Source organism: Diaphorina citri, unplaced genomic scaffold, assembly GCF_000475195.1.
Source record: "Diaphorina citri unplaced genomic scaffold, Diaci psyllid genome assembly version 1.1 scaffold3323, whole genome shotgun sequence".
Taxonomy (NCBI): Eukaryota; Metazoa; Arthropoda; class Insecta; order Hemiptera; family Psyllidae; genus Diaphorina; species Diaphorina citri.
This window is the reverse complement of record NW_007380732.1, coordinates 1-12,540: the sequence shown is the minus strand read 5'-3', so window position 1 is coordinate 12,540 and position 12,540 is coordinate 1. Positions and strand designations below refer to the sequence as shown.

The 12,540-nt window shown below is 38.8% G+C and overlaps 1 protein-coding gene across 2 annotated transcripts in view; it reads left to right on the top strand.

Moving 5' to 3' along the window:
- LOC103520206 (transmembrane protein 165-like) overlaps window positions 1–10,643 on the top strand; it is a 27,837-nt gene extending 17,194 nt beyond the window's left edge. For both annotated transcript variants that reach the window (XM_026831422.1, XM_026831421.1), the window contains 3 exons: window positions 1,924–2,208; window positions 7,292–7,456; window positions 10,449–10,643. In XM_026831422.1, the coding sequence (XP_026687223.1) occupies window positions 1,924–2,208; window positions 7,292–7,456; window positions 10,449–10,628 (630 nt within the window). In that variant the 3' untranslated portion in view covers window positions 10,629–10,643. The remainder of the gene's footprint in view (window positions 1–1,923; window positions 2,209–7,291; window positions 7,457–10,448) is intronic.
- Window positions 10,644–12,540: the final 1,897 nt, after the last annotated feature.

The following is a 12,540-nucleotide window of genomic DNA, read 5'->3' as shown; positions in this document are numbered from 1 at the left end:
GAACTTTAAACCATACATTCCAGTTTTTTACATTGTTCCCTACATTGGTGTTTGTGAAAACCAATTCTAGCACATGTCGCCAACCGCTGTGAAAGCCGCGAAAAACTGCCAAAAACCGAGATGACTGATCTGCCATTCTCTATAGCCTTTTCAAATGTTGTCTTTGTGGAGGGGTGGGGTTTCACTATGATGGATTTGGGGGGTTTTTTCATGAAAATTATAGTAACCTCATTGGCCAATCGAGATAAAAACTGAGTAAAGCCCAGGCAAAAGCGCTGGCGAAAAACCGACAAAGTCGCGAGATGACTGATTTGCCATCTCCTATAGAGCTTTTTTGAATATTCTCCGCTCTTGTGGATTTTTTAGGGTAGTATGGTTCTTTGGTCGATTCTATTTAAAGATTATCCTATTGCCCTGTTCAGCACACTACCAAGTGTGGTCTAAAAAGGATTATAATTTAAATTATGCACGAAAGGCTTTTCCAAATATTACGATTGATACTGATTGCTTATATTTGAGCCCTCAGTTTTTTTTTTTTTTTTTTTTTTTTTTTTTTTTCTCTCGTTCCTCTCTCTCTCTCATGCTTTCGTGTTGTTTTAAGTGGAAGTCTTAATTGGATGCGTTATGTACTTCCTTATTTGAGGAGTTAACTTTGAAACAGGTACGCGGGTACTATTACGAGAATAATCAGATAGACCATGAGGTGAGAACATGGTCAACATTATTGTCAGACTGTCAGTTCTACCTTTAGAGGATTAAGGCGGGATAGTTTGCTGTTGCTGATTGGGGTGAGTCTGTGGGTGGGATTGCGATGCGCAGGAGCGGGTTGACTCTTAGGCTTGGAATAGGGAACAAAAGACGGGGTCTCTAGCTCTTACCGTTCTTGAGATATTTTGTTTACAGACGGACAGACAGACACACACGGACCAATGGCTGAAACTTTGGATTTAGGCTCCAGGGACCTCAAAACATGTTTTGGCACTGAAAACTGTCCATCGAACATTTGACCCGATTACATTACTTTCCTTCCTATAGGATAAGGAAAGTAAAAAGTGCCCATATACAACATTTTTGGGTCTCACTAAAAACTTAATCGAAGATTTTCCCCCTAAAAAGGAGTTTTCAATTTGGAAAAATCTTCAACACGTTTCAATCTTAGCCCGGTTTTTGCTTTCATTTTTGATTATTTTAGATACCTAATTTTTATCATTTGTTTATTAAATATTGTTCGTATCCAATTGGTCAAATGTCGACCAATCCGATACTAACTCCGGTATTTGGATATTTATTAGAGTGTTTTTGCAAACCAAAATTAGTGGTAACTGAACTCTTGAACTTTATTTGACGAAAACTCGTTTCTGCATCTGTGGAAAAACGAGTTTTCGTCAAATAACGTTAAAAAGTTCAGTTGAAAGGACTCTAATTTTGGTTGCAAAAACTCTATTTATTCAAAGGATACAGAATTAGACCTCCGTCCAAGATACTATCTAGTCACTGAAGCTAGCTAGATTCGTCTTCGACCACAGGTTATGCTGTCCATCCCCCTATTCACGTGACCTGAGATGATTACATTGATATTGTTGTTTGACCTTGTAAATTATAATCCATGTGCCAGTGTTTCTGTTGTGAGTTTTAGTTTGGTTATGTAGTGGATATTGTCTTTGCGTTTCCACATTGAACAGAACGGCCCCCGTCACTATTTTAGGTATCTTGACACCAATGAACTTCTGATGTACTATAGACGTCTGTCAAGACATGCTCAGTCATTTCAACACTAGAATCCCTTGTCAATCTCGCCAGAATGAGACTGAAACGTTCTTTTAACCCGTCAAACAAATCCACTTCGGCCAAGACGAACGAATAAGAATTTTCTAAAAGGGGATATTCCCCGCCCTTGTGTTTCCCCTCGACCGCCACTTGTAGCTCAAAGCGAGAAAGAAGCCCGGAGGGTCGCCCCCTCCACTGCGGAGATATCCAGATGAGAAGCATATGGATGAGAATGCCGTGTTCTGCGATAATGTCATGAACGGTGGAGGAGATGTAGAGATTAATGTAACGCGTTCGACAGCGTCGTCCCCAATACGAGAAGCAGAACCGAGCCCTGGTGCAAACTCAAACCCAGATGCCATCACCATTGTACGCATCAACAGTACGGGTAACGGTCTGACCAATCATAGCACGAGTAATGGTGTCGAAGTATTGCCCAAGGTAAGCCCCCGGCGCCCTCAGGGCTCCGTTTTTGGTCCTCACATCTTCCCTTGTGTTGTTCCGGGTTGACAGTACTTCCTCTCGTCGCCGGAGCGCTGTAGTCGACGATTTCATGCCAGCTTTGCATCAAGAGATTTACAACAATTTATTTTGGTGATTTCTCAAATATATTTTCCATAATGAGCCGCTCCCGACCATTTGGTTTACACGATAATACTAGTTTACTATGAGTCCGAATAGAAATGAAATCTACAGTTTTAATGGCAATTTTCCATCCCAGTGTCACGCCAAGTAAAAAGTTTCTTAGCATTGTTTCGTGCGTTGGCTTCAAGTTACCCTGACGGCTCTCATTGAAAGAAGAGAACCAGGTGACAACCAGAGAAAGCACAATCAGCAAGTTCCCGAAAGTTAGTACAATCAACCCTGAACATTCAACATGAGAGGAGTGAGATTAAGAGGCGCCATCTTGTATCACTCGCTTGAACTGCTCTGGTAGATTGAGGCTCTGTTTTGTGATCGTCCTTTGTGATTTTTTTTATTGTGTGTTGTCCCGTATTTGTTACTTTTTTATATTTGTGTTTTCCTAATAATAATATTTCTAATTTAATGTAAAAACTGCTACTCGGATTTTATGACGAACTTTTACTTATACTTAAGTTGCTCACTAACTGAAATGCACTCGCAGAGTTAGTGCACGTCCTAATTCCTACCTCTTCTTTCTTTTCCCTATCCGTTCCTTGCTTTACAGCTATAAAGATCCATCCCTTTCTTTATTTGGTGTATTTTCCTTTCGAAAAACTGACCGCTGGAAAATTGACCACTGTTTCTATTGGAGCAGTGGTTAAATTCCCGAAAAGAAAATGCACCTTTTCTAATTTAATTTATATGCCTTCCTTTTGCTTCGAATTTCACATAGTGTGTGAATCTGCCCCCCGAAAATTAGGGGGGTTAAGTGGAAGAAAATACCGCCGTGGTTATTAATTTATCAATGTACATTTTTTATCGCTTTCAAAAGTTCATTTATGTACCTTATATTTTCTAATTATACCTATTCCAATTTCCAATCCAGCCTAAATTCCAATCGATTTGTCTGGGTTCAGGTTGCTCACAATAATAATTGTCTTGCAAAGGACTTGTTGGAATGGTGTATTGGAAACCCTTAACACTTGTTTTTCTTACTAGCATAATATTGTTTTTCATATTGCATGTGTTTATATTTTCTAATTATACCTATTCCAATTTCCAATCCAGCCTAAATTCCAATCGATTTGTCTGGGTTCAGGTTGCTCACAATAATTGTCTTGCAAAGGACTTGTTGGAATGGTGTATTGGAATTAACCCTTAACACTTGTTTTGTTACTAGCATAATTGTTTTTCATATTGCATGGCGTATTTCTATGTTACGAGTTACCAAGAATAACCTTCAGTTACAAAAGATGGCCTCTAGTTGTTACGAGTTACGAAAGATGGCCTCTACGAAGAATGGCCTTCAACTGTTACGAGTTACGAAAAATTACCTCCAGCTTTATCGAATTTAAAAATTTTGGCCGATGCCAAGCAGATTTCTAAATGATTTTTCTAGATTTTTAGTGCATTTGCTGCATTGACAGTGTCATCAGTATTGACTCTTGGTGTGGAAGTTACAGGTTGGAATCCCCTCTTCGATGAGGAGCAGAATTTTCTGGCGAAACGTCTGCTATTTTGCTGAGCTATGTTGAAAAGCTGGAAACGCGATTTTAATCGAATCAAGTAGAAAATTTCAAAAAATTTTGGACACTTTTTAATGATCCCTCATTACATGGGGAGTATTTTAAGATGGGAAATTTTTGACCAAAAATTGGCCGCCGTGGGCGGCTCAGGCTCAGGACTCTGAAAAATTATCTTTTTTTTTTTCAAATACGTATTTCGTAAATGTAATAGAAAGTTGTGTGATGTCCACACCAGATTGAAATATTTTTCTTATTATGGGTGGCCATGTTTATTTAGTGTTAAGTTCAAGTGGTGATGTGATATTTGTCCATACCTTTACCTACCTAACGTTTTGTGAGTAGATTTTAATATTGCTGTAAATAAACTAGGAAATAGTATTTATTTTTAGGCAGATACCTGACAAAATATTGTCGTGTTGAAAATAAATGATTATGTAAATTAAATTGAATCATCAAATGTTGTATCAAATATATTTATTTATTTATTTCAATAATACGTAGTGGAAAATGAACCCCATAAGAAAAGAAAAAAATATATCAATTCTATTTCCGATTATCTATTTCCGATACATAATTATCTCTGGAAATAATCATTTGGATAAATCCCTTTTCGATATATTTCCGAAAAAAATACTACATGGGCCTGTCCAGATACCAACCTCGCTCGACGTTGATTAACTGAAGTGGGTACAATTTACATTGCATCTTGAAGCCGCTGAAACCAAAAGATTTTTTTTAATTAGTTGGGAAGAAACGAAGCCAGGTCTCTCTCTCTCTCTCTCTTCCTTCTTTCTCTATTGCATGGCGTATTTCTACTCCTTTGTATTTTCTTCTATTTATTTTTGTCCATATTTCTGATCTTATCCGTATAAACGGTGTCAATACAAAATTACACATCCATGAAAGAGTTTTCTGTTTCTCTGACGAAACAATCCCGCCTTACAAGTCTTAGAAAAAAAATCCCGCCCTACAAGTCCTAGAAAAAAATCTTGTATCATTTTTTTCTGATTCATACCGGCTGTATTGCCCCCTTTCCGCAAACGCTTTGCTGCAAAACTTATCTGATGTGTGCCAAGTATAAACTTTGCACTTAAAGTCTCCAAGCTAATAAGAAAATTTGCATTTTTGACAACCATGTGTAGTCTGATGTCTGACACCGGTTTCTGATTCATACCGGCTGTATTGCCCCCTTTCCGCAAACGCTTTGCTGCAAAACTTATCTGATGTGTGCCAAGTATAAACTTTGCATTTAAAGTCTCCAACCTTATAAGAAACTTTGCATTTTTGACAACCATGTGTAGTCTGACACCGTAACGGTGTCAATACAAAATTACACATCCATGACAGAGTTTTCTGTTTCTCTGACGAAACAATCCCGCCTTACAAGTCTTAGAAAAAAATCCCGCCCTACAAGTCCTAGAAAAAAATCTTGTATCATTTTTTTTCTGATTCATACCGGCTGTATTGCCCCCTTTCCGCAAACTCCTTGCTGCAAAACTCATCTGATGTGTGCCAAGTATAAACTTTGCAATTAAAGTCTCCAAGCTAATAAGAAACTTTGCATTTTTGACAACCATGTGTAGTCTGACACCGTTAATACAAAACGCTTCCCATTCTTTTTTGATGTAAATATAAATTCTCTTGTATAGTTTGTTGAGCCATTTTCATTGTTGTCATTTTGTGTTGTCTCGAAATCTTCGGGCTCTTGGGTGGATCAAAAATGTGCACCATGACACTACAGTGTGGGCATTAAATATCAAGTAAAAGTAAAACTGTTTTGCGTTTGCGGACGCTTTAGAAAGTAAGGACCATAAAAACCATTTTTACGCTAAACATTTATCTGATGATTCATTTGGCCATTTTCATTGTTGTCATTTTGTGTTGTCTCGAAATCTTCGGGCTCTTGGGTGGATCAAAAATGTGCACCATGACACTACAGTGTGGACATTAACTATCAAGTAAAAGTAAAACTGTTTTGCGTTTGCGGACGCTTTAGAAAGTAAGGACCATAAAAACTATTTTTACGCTAAACATTTATCTGATGATTCATTTGGTCTTCGAAGATCTTTCCTGATTTTTCTGGCAGTCAAAATCAGCTTGGGGTACCAAGTGAGTGTATCCCTTCAAGTTTTGTGTACGGAAACTGTGAAAAGCTTCTTTACTAGGCTTTGTACAAATTTTTGATCCATTTAAGGCCGAATTTCATAAAAATGGAAATATTTTGAAGTTCAGTCACAACCAAAACTAAAAAAAAAAAAAACAATAATTTTATTGTTTGACTACCTAAAATAATTATTATTTTTCATCTGAAGTTTATCTTTATAGAGTTCAATGTTGGCTGAACTTCGAAATATTTCCATTTTTAAAAATTCGGCACTTGGTACGTGGGCGATGGGCGGCATTACCTGTGGTTGATGGACCATTTTAACTCTTAAACCTCCGATGATTTTAGGGAAACTCGAGTATTGTTTTCCATGCCAGTCTCTGGACAAATCGAAAATTATTCTGTAATATTTGACAAAAGTGCTTTTTGTTCTTTGTTTAAATGTTGTTTGATGTTCAGGAGCTTCCAATGTTGCGCAATAATGTTGATAGTTCAGGGACTGATTCATTTTATATAGGCACCTATCAATCAATATTTCTATTTAATATCTATTTTGACTACCTATTTAAATACCTATTTATTTCTGTTTTGCTTTCTTTCCGATTTTAATTTAAATAATCTTTATACAAATTCTAGGTATTTTAATTTTATGACCATCTACTTTTACATTCTTTTCCAATTTTTGTAGTAAAAATGCACATAATTCTACGCATGAGCACACTGTATCCAAATATATTTTTATATCTTTTTCATAAATGTCGATGCTTTACTATTATTTTTTTTTACTGGGAAGGTCATTTGAAGGTTGTCTAATATTAATTCCCGTGCTCATTTTATGTACAAATGTATTGTTTGAGTGCAGGTTCTCAAATATTTTCATGTCAAAAGAATCGGAGACCATTACTCTACGAACCCCGGTACCCGGTAGTGTAGTGATCAAGACGCTTCAATCCAGCCGAAGTATGGCATTTCATCAGCAACATTGTTTGAGAATTTGACCACAATAATGATCCTATACCCTAACAACAATTTTGGTTGGCCCCTTGGGGTAGTTGCCACTACACCTGAGCCTCAGAGTGGGCTTTTTGTGTATGGAGTTAAGCTGAATTCTCGGCCTCACAATATTTCGTACATTATATCGTAAGGCCAACAAATACCCCCAACCATGGATGTTGCTAGGGAATGGCCTACTGCTGTAGTAAAGGGACTGTTGAGTCCTGTTCGAGTTGTATTAATATTGTTATAGTTCCTGTTGGTTCCTTGTTCCCAGTTCGAGAAAGAGGCGCTCACCGGTGATGTAGAATCGGGGAAGTCGTACCAAGCGCAGACGATATCCCTGCTATCGCGAGTAGTTATACAGGCGTTCACCCTCACCTTCCTGGCCGAATGGGGTGACCGCTCCCAACTTACCACCATCATTCTGGCCGCTAGAGAGGTAAGTTTGGGTTCGATTCCCACAGAGTATTCGATTTCATGAGGTAAATATTGTACTTGTGTATTTTGATGGCAAACATTTCAGTGGGTTAGTTTTTGGTGTTAGTTAGATGGCAAACATTTCAATGGTTTAGAAAGGCTACGACACAGATGACCAAAAGGGAAGAGAAGAATATTGATCATCACGAAATTTTGGTTGAAATTAATAATTTGATGAAATCAAGTTAAAAATACAGTCAAACCTGTCCAAGTGGGGCCCGTTTAAATGGAAAACCTGTACACCTTTGGACAGTCCGTCAGTAAGTTTTATTGATTATGTCTCTCTGTAATTGGGGAAAGTGGGGTATAAGTGAGAAAAAATTGTCGGTCCCTTAGATTCCCCATTAGGTTCGACTGTAACTGTAATATATCTTATATATCTCTGTTTTTCTATTGGCAGGATGTGTACGGAGTGACATTGGGAGGAGTGTTGGGGCATTTCATGCCAGCTTTGCATCAAGAGATTTACAACAATTTATTTTGGTGATTTCTCAAATATATTTTTCATAATGAGCCGCTCCCGACCACGATAATACTAGTTTACTATGAGTCCGAATAGAAATGAAATCGACAGTTTTAATGGCAATTTTCCATCCCAGTGTCACGCCAAGTAAAAAGTTTCTTAGCATTGTGTGATAGGTGGCAGATTTATCGCACAGAGAATATCCGTACGAACTGGTAAGTCTATTCAATTTTCACTCTTATCTGTATTATTATATGGTACTCGCACTTCTTCCTCGGGAGTTATATGACATTACGCGCAGAATGGGTTCCAACACTTCCAACTCGGCCGGAGCGCTGTAGTCGACGATTTCATGCCAGCTTTGCATCAAGAGATTTACAACAATTTATTTTGGTGATTTCTCAAATATATTTTCCATAATGAGCCGCTCCCGACCATTTGGTTTACACGATAATACTAGTTTACTATGAGTCCGAATAGAAATGAAATCTACAGTTTTAATGGCAATTTTCCATCCCAGTGTCACGCCAAGTAAAAAGTTTCTTAGCAACTTAGCATTGGTTCGTGCGTTGGCTTCAAGTTACCCTGACGGCTCTCATTGAAAGAAGAGAACCAGGTGACAACCAGAGAAAGCACAATCAGCAAGTTCCCGAAAGTTAGTACAATCAACCCTGAACATTCAACATGGGAGGAGTGAGATTAAGAGGCGCCATCTTGTATCACTCGCTTGAACTGCTCTGGTAGATTGAGACTCTGTTTTGTGATCGTCCTTTGTGATTTTTTTTATTGTGTGTTGTCCCGTATTTGTTACTTTTTTTATATTTGTGTTTTCCTAATAATAATATGCCTAATTTAATGTAAAAACTGCTACTCAGATTTTATGACGAACTTTTACTTATACTTAAGTTGCTCACTAACTGAAATGCACTCGCAGAGTTAGTGCACGTCCTAATTCCTACCTCTTCTTTCTTTTCCCTATCCGTTCCAAGGCGCCATCTTGTATCACTCGCTTGAACTGCTCTGGTAGATTGAGACTCTGTTTTGTGATCGTCCTTTGTGATTTTTTTTATTGTGTTTGTCCCGTATTTGTTACTTTTTTATATTTCTGTTTTCCTAATAATAATATTCCTAATTTAATGTAAAAATTGCTACTCAGATTTTATGACGAACTTTTGCTTATACTTAAGTTGCTCACTAACTGAAATGCACTCGCAGAGTTAGTGCACGTCCTGATTCCTACCTCTTCTTTCTTTTCCCTATCCGTTCCTTTCATGCCAGCTTTGCATCAAGAGATTTACAACAATTTATTTTGGTGATTTCTCAAATATATTTTTCATAATGAGCCGCTCCCGACCATTTGGTTTAGCACCTATCTTAACTAAACGTTTTCTGTTGCATCCTTGTCACATTTGTGAACTACATACCAAATTTCAAGTCTCTAGCTCATACCGTTGCCCGAGATATTGTTAAACTAGACCGAAAACCGCCAAAAAGCGGTAAAATTCCGCCAACCAATGCACCGATCTTAACCAAAATTTTTGTGTCGCATCCTTGTCACATTTGACAGCTACAAACCAAATTTCAAGTCGCTAGCTCTTACCGTTCTTGAGATATTTTGTTTAATAACCTTCAGTTACAAAAGATGGCCTCTAGTTGTTACGAGTTACGAAAGATGGCCTCTAGCTGTTACGAGTTACGAAGAATAACCTTCAGTTACAAAAGATGGCCTCTAGTTGTTACGAGTTACCAAGAATAACCTTCAGTTACAAAAGATGGCCTCTAGTTGTTACGAGTTACGAAAGATGGCCTCTAGCTGTTACGAGTTACGAAGAATAACCTCCAATTGTAACAAGTTACGAAGAATAACCTTCAGTTACGAGAGATGGCCTCCAACTGTTACGAGTTACGAAGAGAAACCTCCAGTCACGAAAGATATAATCCAGTTGTTGAAAGCTACGAAGAATGGCCTTCAACTAGACAGACACCGAAGCGAATACAATAGTCCGTCCCTTATACCTTTTTATTACTATTGTAATAATAAAGGGAGGACGGACTAAAAATTGTACTTGTGTATTTTGATTGTGTATTTTCATTTCAGTGGGTTAGTTTTTTTTTGGTGTTAGGTAGATTGCAAACATTTCAATGGGTTAGTTTTTGGTGTTAGTTAGATGGCAAACATTTCAATGGTTTAGAAAGGCTGCGACACAGATGACCAAAAGGGAAGAGAAGAATATTGATCATCACGAAGTTTTGGTTGAAATTAATAATTTGATGAAATCAAGTTAAAAATACAGTCGAACCTGTCCAAGTGGGGCCCGTTTAAATGGAAAACCTGTACACCTTTGGACAGTCCGTCAGTAAATTTTATTGATTGTGTCTCTCTGTAATTGGGGAAAGTGGGGTATAAGTGAGAAAAAATTGTCGGTCCCTTAGATTCCCAATTAGGTTCAACTGATATATATCTTATATATCTCTGTTTTTCTATTGGCAGGATGTGTACGGAGTGACATTGGGAGGAGTGTTGGGGCATTCCTTATGTACAGGATTAGCTGTGATAGGTGGCAGATTTATCGCACAGAGAATATCCGTACGAACTGGTAAGTCTATTCAATTTTCACTCTTATCTGTATTATTATATGATGCTCGCACTTCTTCCTCGGGAGTTATATGACATTACGCGCAGAATGGGTTCCAACTCACTTGAAGCCGCTGAAACCAAAAGATTTTTTTAATTAGTTGGGAAGAAACGAAGCCAGGTCTCTCTTTCTCTCTCTTCCTTCTTTCTCTTTCTCCCCCTCCCTTCTATCCTTTTTGTCCTCCCTCCATCACTCTCTATAGCTCTGTTACTTACTCTCCCTTGCCCTTCCAACTCAAAAACGAATGATCCTTTGCTATGCCTCGTTTTGACGAAATTTTGAGCGACATGCGCAGATAGCAACTGGAAATAATGGGAATGTATCAGATTCCCATGAATCACTGAAGTTAAGCAACGTTGCACGCGGTTAGTGTCCGGATGGGTGACCATCTGGGTAATCGCGCTGCGTGCTATCCCCGGCCCTACTCAGGCTGAGTGTGAGTAGGCGGGAAGCTTTTCTCCAAATGGAGGGTTCAAGACCGCAGTATCTAAAGATAAAGACTTGTTATACTGTGATCTTTTCCTATTAAAGGAGGAATAAAGGTCTAGAACAATGCCATTCAAAGGCGAATCTCTAGAAAAAGAGGAATGTATCAGATTCCCATGAATCACTGAAGTTAAGCAACGTTGCACGCGGTTAGTGTCCGGATGGGTGACCATCTGGGTAATCGCGTGCTATCCCCGGCCCTACTCAGGCTGACTGTGAGTAGGCGGCGGGAAGCTTTTCTCCAAATGGAGGGTTCAAGACCGCAGTATCTGAAGATAAAGACTTGTTATACTGTGATCTTTTCCTATTAAAGGAGGAATAAAGGTCTAGTCTAGAACAATGCCATTCAAAGGCGAATCTCTAGAAAAAGGTGGGAAAAAATAAAACAAGCTGGTTGTTTTTTCTCTCTAATTGTTTCAAGTACTTTGGTAAATTTCAATTTTATATGTTCCAAGCAATATGTGCAGGTAGGTTTACCAAAAATGTGAATCTCTAATGTAGGTAACAGTTAGGCATTAAATGCCTAACTGCCTAACATGGATAAAATCCGCCCCGGGCGGGAATCGAACCCGCGGCCTAGCGCTTACAAGGCAGACGCACTACCAACTAAGCTCACTAGGCTGGATCTTGGTTTTTACCTCTTACAACCGTGGAATGTCTTGAGAACATCCAACATGAAAAGGTTTGACAGAGGGAACTGCAAGAGAGGTCTTATCGTCCCGAAATCTAAGAGAGAAGGAGGGCAGGATAAAAATTCAGCCTTTTCGATAACGAATCTTGTCTGTTTAGGACAAAGTTCGCTCGGAGCGAGAATCGAGTTCGCGACCCTGGGCTTGTGAGATGTTTGGCAGAGTTTTTACTGGATGCATGCCCTTCTTAAGACCAAACCTTCTGTATTTACACGGTCTTAGGACCGTCACCTAATAAAGCTGACTAGTTCTTCTCGGCGACTACATTGACTTTACATCTTTACCTTCCAAGCCAACTAGGGTGGCTTAAAAAAAACCTGGTGTTAACTCTGTCGCTTCCCGTCGCCTTGTATCGCTTCGCTTCGCGCTCTTGACGTTCGCGCGCCACCCGACACGCTTTATAAACTTCCCTCCAACGCAACGTTCCAAATTAACTTTTGATGAAACAGGGAGTCATCAAAATTCACAAGACATCATAGAGAAGATTAAATGGAAGGAAACCAAAAGGAAACTTTTTTTCTTTCGAACTTTGAAAATCATAAAAGGTGGTTTTCGCCATGTAAGGGGTTTCCCTTTACCCCGTTTTATATTGGGAAGTTTTTGTTGTTTTTTTTTCGGTTGAAATTGGTATTTCCCTGAAGAATTGGGAGAGTTTGAGAAGAAGAAGAACTTACCTGGCATTCAATGGGATGTAGGCCAGCCTAGTTAGCTTAGTTGGTAGTGCGTTTGCCTTGTAAGCGCTAGGCCGCGGGTTCGATTCCCGCCCGGGGCG